Genomic DNA, 20,701 nt, shown 5'->3' with positions numbered 1-20,701 from the left:
TTTTGACAAAGATGAGTGGATGTCAGCAAGTGGTTATATTAGTTAGCTTTTCATCACTGTGGCAAATACCTATGAAAAACAACTTAAAGGGGGAAATATTTAGTTTGGCTTAGGTTTTCAGAGGTTTCACTCCATGGTTAACTGGTTCCATTGCTTTGGGCCTAAAGTATGGCAGAACATTGTGGCAGAGGGTATGGCAGAGGAAAGCTGCTTAGCTCATGAAAGCTAGGAAACAAAACAAGAGAGGAAAGGGCAGGACACAAGAAACACCCTTCCAGGGCACATCTGTAGTGACTTACTTCCTCCAAGTTGGCTTCACCTTCTACAGTTTCTACCAGCCCCCAATGATGTCATCAAATTATTAATCCATTAGTTAATTAATTCACTGATCAGGTCAGAGTCCTCATAGTTCAATGACTTCCCAAAGGCCCTACCTCTATACATTGTTATACTGGGGGTCAAGTCTTCAACACATGAATCCAGATCCAAACTAGATGGGTAATGAGGTAATTTCTAGATAAGCAGAACCCTGAAAGAGAAGAAAATTTGTTGGGGGAAACCTGGGGTTTAATTTTGAACATGTTACATTTGAGATGTATCTAACTGGAAAATTTGAGAAGATAGTTGGTCATACAAGTCTGAAGTGCACAACATACACAGACCAAAAATATACAACTGACATAGTGAAAAAAAAATGGTAAAGATACAGATTGAAAGTAAGGCATGAGAGAAGAATTCCAAGACCGAGCCCTGAGGAAACTTCAATATTTGAGGAGGCAAAGAATAAGGAATTGTTGAAGCAAAGCGAGAATGATCAGAGAAGTAGAAAAGAACCAGCAGAGCATGATGTCACAGAAAGCAAAGAAAGTGGTTCATATATTGTTGAAAGGTCAAGAAAGAAGATGATGGAGAAATATTGAAAATTTGTCTAGGCTGTCCCTGGAACACTTAATTTGCCCTGGCTCTCTCAGTTTGCCATAGATAATCATGCTTTCCTGATATAAATTCCTATGGCAATGAGAATTCACATTTACGTAAGGACTTTCCCATTCACTAACTCATTTTACACAGTTGGTCTCATTTAGTCCACATGACATTATCATTATCAGATAAGGGCCATGTCCTTCACCATTTAAATTCCTAGTGCCTAGCACATTGCAAGACACCTAAAAGGCCAAATGAAAATGTGACTAAATAAATATTTGGTGTGGGGGCAAACGTTGAAAGATATACAAAGAAGGTCAAAAAACAGAAACCAAAAAACAGAGAAAAGGAGAATTAAAAGAGAAGATTGTTGGTAACTGCAAAAGCAGGAAAAGAAGAAAATGGTAGTGAGTTATCACCATAGTGCAAAGAAAGTTCATAGTGGAGGGGTTAATGAATCCTGAATCCTGATCTGCCTTGTAGTTTCCTATCTTAAGTCAGGTTCTCTGGGAAACCCTCTGAGTCAGAGATAAGTGGGAAGAGGCCTTACTGAGGCATGTACTTACCACCAACACCTGAGAAGTGAGGGACCTGTGACTGGGCAGAGGAAGAAGGTAGACTGTGATGCAGTTGCAACAGAATCCGCTGATTCCACTAGAGCTCAGGAGCCAAATAACCCCCTAGAATCATCTGAAATTGAGACAAAGGGGTGACCTTTATGTCTCCCACTGACCCCAGCACCAGCTAGTCATTGGACACAGACTGCACCTATAAAGGAGGCATATCTTGGATGGATAGTTTCTTGTCATGGGCAGTTCTCAGAGAGGGTCTTAGCAGTTGGGGATATGCCTGCTTTAATCTAGAATGGGGGATCTTGGTGCTATATCACAGCATCTATTTCATTTCCAGACTACATTACTGAGTACTCTAAGTCACACTGCACAGAGGTTCCTGTTCTACATGGCTTTGGCTATGATGTCCCCACCAGACACTTTTCTTCAATTCTACATGTATCATAAATTCCTATTATTTATGCAAACCTAAGTGAGCTGCTTAACAGTCCTGAAAAACTTAATTGAAACAATACATGAACAGGGTGCAGAGGCATATGCCTATAATTCAGTTACTTGGGAGATCAAGGCAAGAGGATAACAAGTTCAAGGCTAGGCTCAGCAACTTGGAGAGACCCTGTCTCAAAATTTAAAAATAAATAAATAAATAAATGTAACTCAGTGGTGGAAAGCCCTTGGTTTCAATCGTCAGTACCACAAAACAAATCAACAAACAAAATTCAACTGCTATTTGAAATCTGAAGTTCTACTATTGGAAGCATAGCTTCACTCTCGGTTCTTGAATCCTGTAGTTCAGTTCAACAATCAGAACTTGATTTAGGAATTTCAATAACGGCAATCCAAGAGTCTACATTTGGAATACTCCATTCTAATCTGACTCTAGTTTCTATTTTTGATCTCCAAGTTCTGTCAAAGTTTGAGATTCTAATACTGAACTTCAGATGCCAAAATTAGAAGGCAGATTTTACTATTTTATTACACTTTTCATTCTTAAAACCCCAGATTTGACTCTCAGTCTTGTAACTTCTAGCTTGAAGATGATGAAAAGGGTTTCTTGAGAATTTGTCAGACTATGGAATATTTTATACACTCATAAATTGTGCTCTCAGCTACCTGGAATAACCAATCTTTTGATGAATGGAATATCTTAGCAATGGCTACTGCAATAGGGAACCAGATTGGACTCTTACAAAATTACTATTAAGGAAACTTCCTGTAGTTTCCCTTTCCTTTACATCACCCACCTTCTCATCTCTGTGGCTTGTCTTCAGATTCCAAGGCTCATGCTTCTCATGGTGGCCATCAAACCTACTTAATTCAAGTTACTCTCAAGAATATATTTGGAACTTTTTATGCTAAAGTACAAATGAATTAAAATATTTCATAATCTCCTCCCCCGTATAGACATTTAAAATTTAAAGGCTTAGCCAAAGAGTGGAAGCTCCTGATGTAATATTTTACACATTTTCAAGGAGTGGAGGAGTTAATTTGAAAGAAAAATCACAAGAGTTCTATGTTGAACTTTTGAAATCACATCATCTAACTGATGTGTTCCAAAAAGATTCTGGGATTGAAAAGTCTCTTCATTTGTAAAATGGGGATTAGAAATCATGTGGATAATATATGTAGAAGAGATTGGTGAACATAATGTAAACATTAGCTATTGTAATTATCACCGTCTTTTCTCTGTCTGCTATGACCAGGACTACTTGCCACCTTTTGGACATTGTTTAAATTACACTGTTAATTTGTCTTAAGTAGCAACCCAGCCATCACTTTAGATTTTTCTTGGGATAATTGAAGACCCGTTGGGGAAAAAAAAATTTCCTTGGTTGATTTCACGAATTTATAATAAATTATGTAATATTAATGAGTTAAATTATCTAATGAACATTTACCAAGTAGAAAGGAGCAAGGAAACAAGAATGGAGAAGTCTTTTTAAAAATTTTTTTTAGATGTTGATAGACCTTTATTTTATTCATTTATTTATATGTAGTGCTAAGAATTGAACTCAGTGCCTCACACATGCTAGGCACTCTCCCACTGAACCATAGCCCCAGCCCTGGAGAAGTCTTAATTCCTACACTTGAGGCCATGAGATATATCAGTGTGATACAGAACTTCATAGAGTAGAGGATCTTTTACCTGGCTCTTGAGAAAGGAGGATAATTTTTAGAGGAAAATGAAAGTGCTTCTGGCAGAGAGAACAGTATAGACAAAGGCACAGAGCTGTAAAAGTGCCTTAAAGAATGATAAATTGCTCTGTGTAATCAGGGCTTTGGATCCAAGGAAAGAGAAGGTGATGACAGTGATAGCCAATTTCCACAGCCCCTTATTGTGTACAAAGTCCTTTTAAACATATGTCCTCAAGGGAGGTTTTGTAACACAATGGTTGACATCCTGGGTGGTGATGGCATTGGGACCTGGGCTTAACTCTGTGTGTTTTTTTGTTTTGTTTTACTTTGTTTGTGAACCTATGGATTGAACCACAGTAGTGGTGCTCCACTACTGAGTTAGATTTCAATTCCTTTTTATTTTGAAACAGGGTCTTGCTAAGTTGCCCAGGTTGGCCTTGAACTTGGAATCCTGCCTCAGTCCTCTGAGTTGCTGGAACTATAGGTGTGTGCCACAACTTCTGGTTTAAATCTTATATTTGATAACTGTTACATTTAACAGTTACTAAGTTTAAGTTTTCTTGTGATAAAAGCTCCTACTACCCTTGTTAGAAGCTAACATTTAATAACATAATCAATAGTTATCATGTTACTATTTTACCTGTGAGGTAGAAATTACTATCCCAGTATTACAAAGGAGAAAACAGGTTAAGTTGGCACCAGAGAGTTAAGAATCCTGAATGAAAGTATGAAGTTTGAACTTATTCTATGTAGCCTTTCTTAGGAACAAGCTACATTAGAGGATTTGTTCTTTACTTGGGAAGACAGACTCGTGTTTCTGTGAAGAAACAAATGAAATTTGTCCCTCTTGTACTCAACAGCATTTTCCTCGCATGGAATTCATTTGATACAGAATATTCCAATGTGAAAGGACCTTTGGGCCCATCAGAGAGATGCACAGTTCACTTCTGGAAACTGTGGGCTGGGAGTCAGAAGACCAGGTGCTAGCCCCAATTCTGTCTCTCTCATTCTAAGTGATCCTGGCAAGCCCTGCCCCTTCTCTGGATTTTAGATTTTGTTTTTCTCATCTGTGAAGTGGGACATTTATATCCAGTCATCTGGAAGGAGTCTTTCCAGCTCAATCAATCTATGGTTACACCTCTTTACGGCCTAAATTAGTTTTTCATATTGCCCAACTTCAGGAAACTCCCCACTGACTAGAATCCAGGGAACTGATGGTCTGATGGTATATGAAGTCACATACAGTCTTTTAGCTGACATGACCTCTAAGCAGAGAAGTTCCCTGTTTAGATTGATATTTCATGTGGGGAAGACTGAGGCCTTAAAAACAGAACTTTATCATGTAGATCACCATGACACCTACTCTAGGGTTGTAAATATAGATTTCTCCATCTGACAGATCATTGCTTATGGAGGGAAGTATGATGCAGAGGCTGAACCTCTCTGTCTCAGTTTCCTCTTCTGTAAAATCTGTAAAATCCCCAAATCACTGGGTTATTGTGAGCTTGAATTAAAAAAATACATCTTACAATATCTAGGATAGTAATGGCATACATTTCAAATTCATTCACTTATAGTTGTCCCTGTCCACTGCCATTGTCTTAGGTCTAGTCTGATCTAACATCATGCCTGGGGCTCTGGAAGAGCCTCCTGTTTCCAGTTCAAATCTCTACAATTCCATTCCTCTGAGTAGCCAGAGTGATCTTTTAGACATAAATTGAATCATATTCCTTCCAATTGGAAACCCTCCCAAATTTCCCATTGTCTTGGATATAAAAACCCAAATCCTTACCGTGGGCTATCAGTCCTTCAATATCTGACTTTTGCCTATCTTTCTCTGGCCTCATCTCTTGTCACTCAATCTTTGCCCAGGCCATTCCAGTCACACTGGCTGACTCAGTTTCTTGCATTCTTTCCCCATATGAGGCCATTGTGCACCCCTCTCCCTAACTACAACTTGGCTTCCAGGTCTCAGTTTACATATCACTTCCTTAAAAAGATTTTCCTGGATCCTCCTAAGTCACAGTCTCTCAAGATCTCCCTGCCCCCATTATTCTCTCTAATAATCTCATTTTCCAGGTTTTACACAATTTATAATTAATCCTTTATACACTTTTCCCAAAATAAGTACTGTAAATCTGTCTTTACATCTCTCTATCCGTAGTATCTAACACAATTTGAAGATGTAGTTCTTAGGAAATGTTTATTAAATGAATGAAAGGTGATAATTCATTAATTTTCTTTCTTTTCTATTTCCTTCCTGTTTATATTTTTACCAGTTATATCTAATTAAATATTTCATAGCTAACAAAAACATTGTTTCAAGTGTCAGTTTCCATTCATTTATCTTATGTTTTTTTGAAACTTAAGATATGGGTTCAAATTCTTGCTCTGACATTTCTGCTGTGTGATCCAGGACAGCTTCCTTAAACTTTATGAACTTTTTATTCATTAAATGAAGAGTTTAGCATCAACATCAAAAACCGTTATGAAGATTAAATGAGAATGTATATGAAGCACTTAGTGCAGTGAGACATGTTAAGTTTTTGTAAATGATAGTTATTTTGTTACTAATAAATATAATAACAATTCTCTGAATATTCCTAAATCTGTGGTATAGTATTTTTGTGCTATAGAAGACAACCAAATTTCATGTCAGCATAACAGGAGTACAGTACTGAAACTGGTTCCGAATTGGGTACCCTGTGCCTTTGAGCTTCATTTTCCCCATCTATAAAATGGTTTTACTAACCTTTCCCTACTTACCATACAAGATCATTATGAGGCTCATGCAGGATGGTACCTGTACAAAGGTCTTTTATTTGTTATTATTATTATTATTATTTTGGTATTGGGGATTGAACTCAGGGGCACTCGACCACTGAACCACATCCCCAGCCTTATTTTTTGTATTTTATTTTGAGACAGGGTCTCACTGAGTTGCTTAGCACTTCACTTTTGCTGAGGCTGGCTTTGAACTTGTGATCCTCCTGCCTCAGCCTCGGAGCTGCTGGGATTACAGGCATACACCACCACACCTGGCTCAAACACCTTTTAAATGTAAAGAACTGTATGTAAAAGTAAGGATTTATTATTAACCCTAGTTCATCTCCCAAGGAGACGGGGTAAATAAAACAAAGTTGAAATAATAATGATAGAGGTCACTGGGATAGCTTCGGAGTGGAAGCCAAGTTCAAACCTGACCCTCATGGGACCAAGCTTCTGAAGCATGAAAATCTCTTCAATGCCTCAGGGAAAAGTGTAAAGAGGGAAAAGTGTAAAGTAATACATGACTTGTTTGCCTCCCCTACTGCTGCCTGCCCCAATAGGGAAAAGGACCTGTGTCCCAATTTTCTAGGCTCCTCCTTCTCTCACGGCAGGTACAAAGCCTTGTTATATTCCTAGAGAAAAGGTCTTTTCTTAGCTAAATGATGATGACTGTTTCCCATTTTCACTGCCCATTCTCACCCTGACATGTCACAGAAAACAAATTTTCCTGGATATCAAGGGAGGTAGTGCTAAAATACTAAAGTACAGCACAATTCAAATGTTGACCATTAATCCATTCACTTACTTATGACCTTGGACAGGTCCTGGGCCTCAAGCCCCAAATACGTAAGATGGAGAGAAATGCTGGATTCTAGGATGTTTGCTGTCCGTCCCAGTTAGTGGTATGCTGGCAAATGTCTGATTACTGGCTTTCCTAGTGTAGTTCTGACATGAATGTTGGTTAATGTTTTGCAGTAAGATGAAAGTGAAACAATGAAGACATCTATTGGAACTTTACTCATCTGTTAATGATTCCATGTTGAATCAAATAATAATTATCAAATACAGGTCATCTACTAAATACTTTGGTGCTTTTCACAATGTAACAACTGAAGGCACAAAATAATTTTCATTTTAATCTGCATTATTAATATTTGCTCTAACATTTTCTCAAGTTTTGACAATTAAACAAGCCCTGGCATACAGCATTTGCTAATTTCTGTGGTATAAATATTCCTGGCATGACTAATTTAATAACAGTTGTAAATTTTGATAAAGTTCAACTTATGTATTTTTTTCTTTAGTTGCTTGAGCTTTTGGTGTCATAGCTAAGAAACCATTGCCTAATCCAAGGTAAAGATTTACATTCACATTTTCTTTGAAGAATAGTGTAGTTTTAGTTTTTACGTACAGGTCATTGATGAACTTTGAGTTAATTTTTGTGTAAGGCATGAGGTATAAGTTCAACTTTATTCTTTTTATGTGTGGAAATTCAGTTGTGCCACCATCATTTGTTGAAAAGGCTATTCTTTATTGCATATGATATAGCACAGTATAATTAAAAGCATTCAATTCAAAACACTGGAAACAGAGAATTAAAGTATCTTATTTTTTGTAAAAACTTATAAAGAGTAATTTGAACAACTCTTGCTTTTTTGTGGTATAACTTATAACATGAACAACCAGCTCTTCTATACTTGGTATATGGTCCTATTTCTTTCTAAGTTTGGGTCCACTGCCAACATTTTATTTTTTGCACTTTCAGTGTTATGAAGTATCTCCAAGAATTCCTTTAATGTGAAGTTCCTTGCTGGTGTTACTTTCTCTAGGACATCTTCATCCTTGTAGTTACCACCACTTTCAGTAAGTTTGATTTTACTAAGTTCCTATGGCTGCATATCTAGTCTTTCAAAGGGTAGCAGTGTCAAAATTTCTGTGCTCAACTATTTCTTCTATTGTTCCATTTACATTCACTTAAAGTTTTACTTGGAGTCTTACCAATTTTCTGTTTCTTTGCTTCATTTGATTTTTTTCATAATACACATCATGTGAGCTGTAATACTGGTAGAAAGGGAGGCACCACAATATATTCTTTGCTGTGTATGCAAGAATGGAATACTAGATGTGCAGTGATCAATCACTGACAGACTGAAAGAAGTGGTGTGACTGGTCACTGATCATGATGTGGATCTGCCATTTGTGAACTGAGGAGCTAGCAGCAAAGTTTGTAATTTATGCAACTACTTTTCATTGTACTGTGATACATGACTGATGTTATTTAACTACACTGTGGAAACTAAAATTCATGCATTTCAGAATTATGCAAAGCAAGGCTGCTTACATTTATTACTTTAAAAAAATTTTTTAGTTGTCAATGGATCTCTTATTTTATTTATTAATATGTGGTTCAATATATTTATATTGAACCCAGGGCCTCACACATGCCACGCAAACACTCTGCCACTGAGCCACAACTCCAGCCCCTTATTACATTTTTAGAAAGTATTTTTAGTTGTAGATAGGCATAATACCTTTATTTTATTTATTTATTTTTTTATGTGGTGCTGAGGTTAAAACCCAGCCCCTCATTCATGCTAGGCAAGTGCTCTACCACTGAGCTACAACTTCAGCCCTATTAATTTTTGTTTGTTTGTTTGTTTTTTGGTACTGAACCCAGAGGAGCTTTACTACTGAGCTACATCCCTAGTTATTTTTATTTTTTATTTTGAAAGAGGGTCTTGCTAATTTGCTGAGGCTGTGATCTTTCTGCTTCAGCCTCCTAAGTTGCTGCAGTTACAGGCATGTGCCATGATGCTGGGCTACCTTTGTTTTTAATATAATTTATTTAACTTTAAGTTTATATGATTTAACTTTTTTCAAATTTTACTTTAAAAAATAGTGTGTTTCTTGGCAACTTAGTGAGAACTGTCTCAAGATAAAAAATAAAAAGGGTTGGGAATGTAGGTTAGCATAGAGCCCTGCTCCAAGTTTAATCTCTACTACTGGGGAAAAAAAAGTAGGAGGAGGAAGAACAGCAGGAGGAGAAGAAAAAGAAGAAGAGAAGAAGGAGGGGAAGGAAGAAGGAGGAGAAATGACTGTGTTTAACAATGAGCTCATAAAGTTTCTTCTTAAAATTTAACAATCTGTTCTCATGAGTTAACATAATCCAATCATTGTTTTCACCTCCAACATTTCTTGATTTTATGAATCCTTTCTTCAATCAAAGCACATACACACGTACATATAAATACATTCAAAACCACTAGTTTTGCGGTTCAGGAGGCTGAGGAAGGAAGATCAAAAGTTCAGTGCGGGTCTCAGCAACTTAGTGAGACTCTGTCTCAAAATAAAAAATAAAAAAGGGCTGAGGATGCGACTCAGGGTTAAGTACTGCTGGGTTCAATCCCTGACTAAAAACCAAGAGAGAGAAAGAAAGAAAAGAAAAAAGAAAAACAAAACAAAACAAAACAATGAAACCCACTAGTTTTTCCCTACTCTCTATTCTATGGTGTATGGTACCCATGTCATAGTTAGCACTGTGTTCATAGAAATGAGGTGAATTCCCAGTTACATGAGAACACAAACAAGTCCACCACATTTATTCATATGCACAACTGATGTAGCACACCCAAATAAAATAAACCTCATGAGTCATCAACCTATAATGGATGCTCACTACTTGACTGTTCTACTCTGTACTACAAAATATTTTTTCCTTCTTTTTATTTGGTTTTCTGATTATGAGAATACATGGATACTGGGAAGAACAGGAGAGAGAGAGAGATGAGAAGCAATGTTTATGGTTAAAAAGATGAGAAAAGGCAAGGGAAGATAATTAACTGAGAACCTACTATGTGCCTGGAAATTTCTTGCTAACCTTTATAATCTTATACCATACTAATGAGAAAAACAAGACTCAAAATAAGTGATTCCCTCCAAACAGCCTGAAATTGGTGGAGCTCAGATCTGCTTACTCCAAAGCACAAGGTCTTTCCACTATGCTGTACTATCTCTGCACAGTGGGTAGCATGGAATAGACTAATCTGGACACCGTGAAGGGAAGCCCAGAGATTCAAATACCTAAATAACAACTATCCTTCTCTGTTCCAGGTCATGTGTATATCACTAGAACCCAGGATTCTAGTCTCTAGCCCAAGGTCTTTCCATTGTACCTCACATGCCATAATGCCTCATGTAATTCCTATGAAAAACATATCATAAACATTCACCTGTATCAAGTGTATCCTAATATTTCCTTACTGGAACCAGAGGATGGCAGTGTGTTATCATGGACAGATTTTAATAACAATAATTATGCTTATGGAAATACCTTCTTGTGTTGTCAAATTTGACTTATAAGTGGCCCCATGGCTTGCCCCTCCCTCATAGTTGGTATATACTCCTTTCCTGAGTGTGGGAGGATGTTCGGCAGTGTGGAAGCAGCAAGGAAATTTGTAGTCAGACAGGTAGGTCCTGATTGGAATCTTAGCTCTGCCACTCTGTCACTTTTGATAAGTAACTTCACCTCTATTAACCTTGGTTTCCTAATATACCTACATGTTGAAACAGCAATCATCTTTTTCCTCAAGCCTCCTCCCCTCCCTCTGCTTCCTGTTGAGGAGCACTGACTACCAAGTTGATCAAGCTAGAAACCCAAATGTCATCCTTAATTTCTCCCTCTTGTTCACATACCAATCCAATCATGAGTTTGATGATTTTTACCTTCTGAAATCTCTATTCTTTCTATTCTACCCTAATTCATTTAAAATTTTTTTAGTTGTAGATGGACACAATACCTCTACCCTATCCATTCATTTTATGTGGTGCCCCACACGTGAGGCAAATGCACCATCGCTGAGCCACAATCCCAACCCCTAATTCACTTTTGCCTGGACTATTGCAATAGACACTTACAAGTGGCCTCCCTGCCTCTAAATTTGTGTCCTCCAACCTATTTCCTACACAGCAGTTAGAGTGATCTTTTCTAAAATCAAATCTGTTAATAATATTGACCAGATTACAAGTTCTAATGGCTTCTTATAGCCTATCTGACAAAAATACAAAGTCCTTGCCACAAATTATTAGGACTTCCCTGTCTGTCTTGGCTGTGATTACTCCCTAACTTTGTTCTGCCAAAATTGTTCTCTTGGTTTTTTAGACATACCATGTGTTCTCTTGACTCTAGGCTATTATACATTCTATTCCTGCTGCCTGGAACATTCTTTTCTTACCTACTTACTCCTTTCCCTTCCCTTCACCTAACTCACTAAGCAAAGTTCTCACTATTCTTCAGGTCTCCACTTAGACATCATATTCTTTAGGAAATCTTGCCTAACCTCCAATTTTGGGTTAGATGCCTCTGATTTGTGTTCCTATAGTATACTATGCTTACCTCCTAAACTCACAATTGCTTATTTTCTCATCTGGCTTCCACCAGTAGTTTAAACTCTATAAGGACAGAGATAGCACCTTGCTCACTACAGAACACAGCCCAATATACAGTCGTAGTCAATAAATCTTTGACTGATGGATTGAATTAATAAACAGTTGTGCTTTCATTACCCAGATCTTTAACCCCTGTCCTCACACCCTAGCTTTAAGTATCTGCTTCTGCCCTCTTTTCTGGTTTAGGTGATCTTTTCTGGTTTCAGTGATCTGTTCTGTTTTTGCATCTTAGGCAATTTCCAAGATTCTCAGCTCTATACACTTGCTTATTGTCAGCATCCTCTACCAATTCAATTATGACAGTCCATTCTTTACTCCCAAGGAATCTAAGATATATATGCTAGTCACTCTACCATTCCCACTTGCCCAGAAATATTCAGATAACGAATAACAGGAGCTGATGTTTAATGAGCAGCTACTATATGTCAATTCCTTATGTACATATAGTGCATTAGTACATTCTCATTTTACTAATGAGAGAAAAGGTCTTTCTGTTCATATCCAGTAGTTACTCAGGATTTGAACCTAGGTCTCTCTTGTTCCAAAGCTTTTCCACTATATACTGTTTTAACAAATATTTTTTAAAGGTTGATAGGCCTTTATTTTATTCCTTTATTTATATGTGGTGCTGCGAATCAAACCCACTGCCTCATACATGCTAGGCAAGTGCTCTGCCACTGAGCTACAACCCAGCCCTCCACTATATACTCTTGAAGGTGTTATATCTCTCATTGTATAAGGTTTGACTTAAAGATGGTTATTGGTAGGGAAGAGAGACAGTGATATGAATGAGGTGTAATTCTTTGGAAGGGGACTTTGGTAGTAACAACAAAACTACATGAGCATTTTTTTTTGACCCATCCATCCCACTTCTAAGAATTTACCCTAAAGATATACCTATAACAACAGAAAAACATCTGCACAAAATTATTCACTGCAACACTGTAATCACAAAATACTGGAGACAACCTACATGCCTGTACCTAAGAGAATGGTTGAATAATTATAGCAGTGATTCCCGAAAACTTTGGTTTCAAACCCCCTTTATACACATTAACTATAGAGGACCCCAAAGATCTTTTTGTGACTTATATGTATTGATATTTATCATCTTAGAAATTAAAACTAAAAAGACATTTCAAACATTTATTAGTTTACTTAAAATAACAACAGCAAACCCATGTTAATATAGAACTTCTTTTAATGAAAAGGAAATATATTTTCAAAACAAAAACAGTGAAAGAAGCATTGTTGACATTTTAGTAAATCTCTTTATCTTATTTTTAATTAATTAATTTTTTGTGGTGCTGGGGATTGAACCCAGCATGTTAGATAAGATGTCCACAACTGAGCTACACTCCTGGCCTCCTAAATAGCATTAAAGTTAGAGAGACTTTATAGAAGGCAGTTGGATTTTCATATCTGCTTCCAAATTCAATTTGTTGGTATATGTTTGTTTCAGGTATATAATTGGAAAAGTGAGGAGTATTTTTTTATGAATACAATCTTTATTTTTTTATTAAAATTTTTTTTGTAGTTGTAGATGGGCAGAATGTTTTTATTTTATTCATTTATTTTTAATGTGGTGCTAAGGATCAAATCCAGTGCCTCACACATTGCTAGGCGATGTGTGTTTTTTTAAAATATTTTTTTAGTTGTCGATGGACCTTTATTTTATTTATTTATTTATATGCAGTGCTGAGGATTGAACCCTAGGCCTCACACATGCCAGGCAAGTACTCTACCAGTGAGCTACAACCCCAGCCCCTACTGTGCCAATTTCTTAAAGGTTAGTTGCAATGTAAATTCTGAAACCATATTAATGAACTTTTAAAATTCTGTTATAATAAAATCCATTAGTCTACATTACATTTTAAAGGTATATTTTACTCATACATACTTTTGTACCATCATGCATTGGTCATTTGAAAAAAAATGTTGGTTCAATGGGTCATGGAAATTTTCCAAATGTTGACACATTTTATTATACAACATTTAAAAAAATCCTCCACAACATTTGTTAATATAACTACCTTCAGAAAATCTGCAAAACTGTAAAGTTCATGGTGGTAAATATAAGTTTCTCAAAATTCCAATATTTATTGGAGTCTAAATTTTATCATGAGGAACAAATATTGTTAGTTGTTTTCCTTGATGTATCAGCTCACTTTGTTCAATTCCTGAAAATGTCTGCCATATTCCCAGGTCTAAATAACCATAGTTTGTCTGCTGTTCTTGAGAGTAAAAATAATGTTGAAGTTAAAAGTGGGAAGTGCGTGTATTTTCTAGCTCTATTCACTGAGAGAGCCTGGAAGCAATGGCACCAGAGTAGCAGTAATGACATTTAGCACTTTGATCTTTATTTCTAAATACCATTCTCCACAAGAAACTAGAGAGCTAAAAGGAAAAAGGAAGTGAAAGGGAGTAGGGAAATTTCATGAAAATGGAAGGGAGACCAGTAGAAGAAGGGACCAGGGAGAGAAGGGAGAGGAGGGAAAAGGGAAAAACTGGGGAGTGATACTGGTCAAATTATATGGTTATATTGTGTACCTATATAAATATGTAACAACAAATCTCACTATTATTTACAACTATAATGCACCAATAAAAATATGAAAAAATTTAGACAATGATGAAAAAATGCTAAAGGAACACAGAAATCAACCAAATCTAAAAAAACTCATGTAAGCAAACTCATGTAAACAACTCAAGATAAACAATGATAGTAATGATTATGTAATTGCTAGAATAAAAAAAGTTCATTTTGATATAAATAAATATATTATAAGTGAATAAATGGAGAACCAAAAAGATCTCCTATAGAGTGGAAAGATAAAAAAATGAAAGAGGAATGATAATGATGGAAATAAAAAATTATCATTTAGCAATCACTATAGCAATAATTGTTTCAAGTAAGAATCATCAATAAATGCTAAAGCTTGTGAGTAGTCTCAAATTATCAAGATATTTATTAAGGAGGTAAAAATAGTTATTTTATGGTAGGGAAACCAGGCAGATTCCATTTGAACAAGATTGTTATCACCACTGATGGGACACACTGGTATCACATGTCTCTTGGTATGATTCACTAAGAAGAATACATCAATACTGTGTATTCCTGCCAAAAATGTATACCCTAAATCTTATATAAAGAAATAACTCAAATTGGGAGAACTTTTACAAATATATGAACTTAAAAAAAGTCAAGGTCATGAAAGACAAAGACTGAGAGACTGTTCCAGATTAATAAAAATTAAAGAAACTTGACAACTAATTATAATATGGAATCATGCACTGGATTCTAGGCCAGAACAAAACAAATTGTTTACTTTTTCTATAAAAAATATTAGTATAACTGGCAAAATCAGAATAAGGTCATAGATTATATCATTGTACTGTATCAGTGTTAAGTTTCTAATTTTGATAATTATACTGTGATTTTTGTACTCTGTTTTGAGGGAACCATTTATTTAGGGATAAATGGATCAAAAAATAATTACAATAGTCTCTAGATATTTCTATCTAGATAAAACTGAGCAAGTATGAGAGAGACTGATAAAGCAAATGTGGTTAGATATGGGTGAAAGGTATGTGGTATATTTTTGGCACTATTTTTCCAACTTTTCTTGAAATTAAATTATTTCAAAATAAAAGTTTTTAAAAAATCCCAGAAACATGTAACATTTTGGACTATTTCCTTCTAAATATTATAATTACATATTTTAAAAATATATAAAAAACATAATTGAGTTCATATAGTAGTCTTTTAACATAACACTTTTTATTACTTTGATATTAAATCCTGAACAATTTTCAATATTACTTAAAATTCCTTAAAGTAAATTGTTAATGGGTGCATAATATTTTTTAAGTGGAGATGTTGTAATTTATTTAGGTTTTTTCCTCACACATCCATGTTATAAACCTATAGTAAAACATAAAAAACACATCTTTTTAAAAAATTAAAATTTTTTTTAGTTGATGGACCTTTATTTTATTTATTTTTATGTGGTATTGAGGATCAAATCCAGTGCCTCACACATTCTAGGCAAGCACTCTGCCACTGAGCCACAATTTGAGCCCCACATCTTTTTTTCATATACCTTTGTTCACATATTTGATTACTTCATGCTTGAGTCCTGGAACAGGAATTGCTTTATTATTATTATTATTTAATGACTAAAGTGACCTAATAAGCTCTCAAATGTCCAAGTTCCTTTTTAAGTTTGGGGTGCTTTACCGACGTCTGGCCTGCTCTTGGGTAAATCTGTTTGATAACAAACTATAAATTCTGGTTTTAACTCTGGATAGTAGTTGGTGCTGCAGCAGGACAGCACAGCTCTTGGCAGCATGCTGGGCTCAGTTCTGGGCTATACCTGTTGAAGGGGATTCTTATTATTGGTAGGTCCTGAAAGTTAAGGTGAAAGGATAAAAAAAAAAAAAATCACTGAGCAGGTGGGATTCAGGCTCGCTAGCTCAAGGAGATTCAGTTCAGTTCAACAGTTAGCCAGGCTGAGAATGGATCTGAGGATCTGAGAGGAATCAGACACTGAACCTGGCCCACCGGCTCACAGTCTGTCTGGTAGGGGAGACATACAAATCAATATTAACACTGTAGTGAAGACTAGTTATAAATTGGGTAGAGGTTTTATGCTTTCCTTCAAATAAACTTTTATACATTATATACTCTTGTACACAAATACAACATTCATTCATTCCTCTTTCTTCTCTTCCTTTAGGACACCTATAATTTATGCAGCATATATCCTAGGCCAAAGTAGATAGCAGAATGGGAGAGGAGAGAAATTTAAAAAGCAAGAAAATATTTATTAGGTTTCATGTCTAGGAAGCGACATGGGAGTAAAGAATGACTCATAGATTTTTGGATTGGGCAACTGGGAGGATGATGGTGCCATTCAACAAGCCAGGAAATGAATATCTTTTTGGCCTGCATTTTATTTTGTTTTGAGATGGGGTCTTATTACATTGCCCACAGGGGCCTCAAACTGGGGTTGAGTGATCCTCCTGACTCAGACTTCAGAGTAGCTAAGATCACAGATGAACATTACCATGCCTGGTTTGGCCTGAATTTTAAAGAACATGATCTAAAGAGCAAAGAAAATTTTGCTAAGGGTGACTTTAAACTTACTTGAAAAAACCATTCTTACAATACTGGCTTTCTGAAGGATGTTTATGGTACAAAAATGAAAGTGAGGAGGTGTACTAGCATAGGAATAAAGAGATATTTTAGAGTCACTGAATAATAATGAAAATCAATGTAGAACTGAGAGTAGGGCAATCAAATTAATTGACAGCAGGCCAAGGTAGATTAATATGAAAAAGAGATTTAGAATAGAAGGGAAGCAGATGAGAAATATTTCAGGTATAGAGAGCAAACTGGGTGGGAAGAGCCACCTGCAATGGATGGAAATTGTAGTAGGCCAAAAGGATTTTAAGTAAACTGCTATGATCAGGGAGGTGGTGGTAATGAAAAAGTAGCCTTGATCAACGACAGAATTTGAATAGAAGGGGAGAAATGTGAAGCAAGAGGACACTAGTCCTGGGAACAAATGAATCATCCTCATGTAGTAGCTACACCCCTGGGTAACATGATTGATTCATAAACAAATGCAGATTTCTTGTGGTGATAGTGATCTAGGCTTGGAAAGCATAGTGCTTATGTTAGGTTGCCAGACTGATTTGAATTAAAGGACCCCTTTCTTTAGCTTGAAAATTTTTTGGCAACAATAACTTACCCTTATGGCATTTCATTAATATTGCTAAGAGGACTGTTAGGATATCGAATAGGGGACAAGAGGAATATGGGGTATACTTCCAGTTTTCCCTTAGGTTGGATGTACTTCACATGTAAAATGGTGGTAGCATAATTACTAATTCATGAAGTTGCTATGAGGATGAATCACAGTTTCCTTCTAAGTCCCAGTTTCTCTTGTTAGAAAAAGGGGATAGTGATTTTTTTTGTAATGTGACTCAGAGTTATGTGGCAAAGGCACATCTAAGACTGTACAGGAACAGTTTTCATTGATGAGAACTGCTAGGTTATATTTTTCTCTGGGTGGCTACTCAATTATTATTCAAATATTTCCCGAAGATCTTATGTACTTTCTTCCATTATGATTTGTTATTATTAGGCCATAAGGTAAGATAAGATTGCCTTATTATATTTTTATACGGAAAAATATACTGGTTCTATGTTGATATCTGCTTTGCATTAGGTTCTAGTCTTCAGTGGAGGGATGTTAAATCTGTTAGTGAAATTTCCCCCAGACCAGGGATGTTGAAGAATGATGCACCTATCTTTTTATATGAACACATGTGCACACACACACACACGTTCACAAAGATAAAAACAAACAACAATTGTACCTGGGCACAATCTTGGGCCTAAAAGACTGAGGGTGTTCTGGAATCAACAAAAATTGGAACTAACATTTATTGAATACCTTCTGTAGGCCAGTCCCTCCATCTTCAATCTTGACAAGTAGCAAGACAGGCAGGAGAAAACTGAGATTCAAAATGTTATGTAACTTGCCAGGGTCCTAAAGCTGTACATTGGTGGAACTGGATTGGTAGTATCAGGATCTGTCTGACACCAAAGTTCCAGCTCATTCTAGCATTCCACGCTGTGAAAAAAGATGACTGTATTTGGAAAATCTGGAAGCCAGAGGACTTGGTGAATTTCTCTTTCCCTATTTCCTTTCTGATGATCTTTTGTTTCTTTTGTTTTGGGTTCTGACGTTTGCACCTTAGAGGCTGAGTGAGATCAAACATAGGGCATCTGTAAACAATGATTTTATAGTCCACACTAATACATACAAGGATTTCCTTCAGAGCCTTACCTAGGATTTGGCAGGGATGGCGGGTGGAGAGGTTGGAGAGTAGAGGTGAGGGTGGGGGAGGGGGACTAATAAAAGGATGATTCTTTTCTTACCTTTAAGTTGCTTATGAATTTCAGGACAACCCGTTGGCTATTCTCTTCTCTTGGTCACCACATTTTCCCCTATTTTTTTGGGGGGGCGGGGGAGGGAGTGACTAGGGGTTAAGGGTTTGGTGTCGGTAGGAAATTTCTGTAATGATCTGCACGGTAGATCAAAAAAAAAAACTTAAGGGCAAAGAATATTCCTTCAGCTGTTCTGGGAGGAGAGTGTGTGTTTTAAAAAAAAAAAAAAAAAAGGTTTGTTCTGGGTCTTTCTTCTTTCCTGCAGGCACACTGAAGGGATTAGAAGGGACACCCCCTCTATCTGTGAGATATGAGGCATGGAAACTGCCTCACACTCCCGCTCTCAAGTGCGGGTTCGAGTGACAAGAGCGTTCACGTACCTTCTGTAGGGAAGGATAAGGTGCTGGGGTCTGACAGGGGTGGGGACCGCCAGGGGTTGGTGGGAACCGCGGGCTTCCGGCTCCCAGGAAGCGTCGTCAGAAGCGGACGGAGGGCGGCGCAGGGCGCGCGGGGCCCCAGCCACCCCGAGGCCGCGCTCCTTCGCGTTCCCTGCCGCTCGTGCTCGGCGCGGCAGCGGCAGCCGCAGCCGCAGTACCGGCGCCGTAGCGGGACCTGGGGCCCAGGGGGCGCTGTGGCCCAGCGTCGCGGGCGGCTGGAGCGGCCACCGCGACGCTGGAGGCTTTGCGGAGGATCACCGCCTGCAGCACCTTGGTCGTCCCACCGCAGCCTGTGCCCCCCGCCCGGCTCAGCGGTGTTCACTGGGACCCGCGTGGCTGCGGCGGCCCGGGAGCCGATGCGGCTGGGCGGGCACTGGGCCTCAGCAGCAGCCGCCGCCGCAGCCGCAGCAGCGACCACAGCCCCTTCAGGAGTGCGAGGCTTTGCGGCGGCGCCTGTGGCCGCGCCGGTGCCCTCCCGGGGAGGAGACTTTCGGCTCAGGGACGACTCCCCCAGGCCATGGTGAAGCGAAGGCGGCCGCAGCCGAGGTGAGTGCGGCGCCAACCCTGTCCGGGATTCGCCAGCCTCCCGCAGCCTATGGGGGCCCTAGCTGCAGCCCTCGGGCCGAGCGGACGGGGCGTCCTGCCACTGCGGCTGCCTCCACCCGGCGGCTTTGGGGCCTCAACCCTTCCTCCCCGCGTACCTCGGGAGGTCGAGGCCCGTGGGGGGCGACTAGGCCCCGAGCTGTCAGGAACACTCGCCCCGGCCTCGGTTCCGGCGCGGCCCGGTGTGTGAAGAGGAGGCTGGCGGCGGCCCCGGCGCCCTTCGGGTTTGCTCCGGGCGGGGCCGAGTGCGGCTTCTTACCCGGGCCTGAATGTACATCCCGGAGGGAGGCAGAGGATGCCTGTTTGCAAACAGCCTTAGCTTTCCAGCGCCCCACACCGAGTCCCGCAGAGTCCCCGGGGGGAGGGGAGGCCGGGTAGGGTGAGGATTGTGGTGCGGAGAGTTCGGAGTCCTGAGAGCCCCTGGTACTCCTGGAGTGTCATTCACGGATTTGACTTCCTAGAGGAAGGCCTTTTGCGACTTATTTGAGGTGAAATTTCATCACCTGCGGAGAGCTCATCCCTTCCTTCTTATATTGCATCTTGTCTCTAAGCGTGGTCTGCTTTGGAGAAAGCCCCATCCCACCTTGCGATGCTGTTTCCTAGATAAACACTACCGTTATAAAAATTTATTTTACAAAAATTTGTCTTTTCCACCCCCCAAGAAGAGAGAATAAATATTTGGTTAGTGCTTCAGTCTTCGGTACAAAAATGTTCCCTCTAAATAGATTCAGAGGACGGACGGCAAGAGGATTTTAAGTCGTGCTAAGTATCCTAATAGCAGGAACCCGATGGAATGGGATGTGATCTAAATTTTAGAAGTAACATGATTTGTTTTGGTATTAATGTAAAAAAAA

At 38.4% G+C, this 20,701-nt stretch overlaps 1 protein-coding gene across 1 annotated transcript; it reads right to left on the bottom strand.

The window, feature by feature from the left end:
• Positions 1-1,512: 1,512 nt before the first annotated feature.
• Positions 1,513-20,425, bottom strand: LOC124962810 (nascent polypeptide-associated complex subunit alpha, muscle-specific form-like). The gene is made up of 4 exons (XM_047522126.1): positions 20,351-20,425; positions 19,882-20,257; positions 19,188-19,808; positions 1,513-1,614 (listed from the first exon to the last, which is right to left on the bottom strand). The coding sequence occupies exons 1-4, from the start codon at positions 20,423-20,425 to the stop codon at positions 1,586-1,588; spliced, it is 1,101 nt and encodes a 366-aa protein (XP_047378082.1). The 3' UTR covers positions 1,513-1,585.
• Positions 20,426-20,701: the final 276 nt, after the last annotated feature.

This window comes from Sciurus carolinensis, chromosome 1, assembly GCF_902686445.1.
Source record: "Sciurus carolinensis chromosome 1, mSciCar1.2, whole genome shotgun sequence".
Lineage (NCBI taxonomy): Eukaryota > Metazoa > Chordata > Mammalia > Rodentia > Sciuridae > Sciurus > Sciurus carolinensis.
The sequence above is the reverse complement of the archived record's forward strand: the minus strand, read 5'-3'. Positions and strand labels throughout refer to the sequence as shown.

Bases quoted from the DNA above. Each gene is read 5' to 3' on its own strand.
- LOC124962810 (XM_047522126.1), bottom strand. From the start codon at position 20,425: ATGGGGCTTTCTCCAAAGCAGACCACGCTTAGAGACAAGATGCAATAT. The intron at 20,258-20,350 runs GTGATGAAATTT...AGGGGCTCTCAG, and splicing joins AAGGGATGAGCTCTCCGCAG to GACTCCGAACTCTCCGCACC. The intron at 19,809-19,881 runs GCCCCGTCCGCT...AATCCCGGACAG, and splicing joins GGCAGCCGCAGTGGCAGGAC to GGTTGGCGCCGCACTCACCT.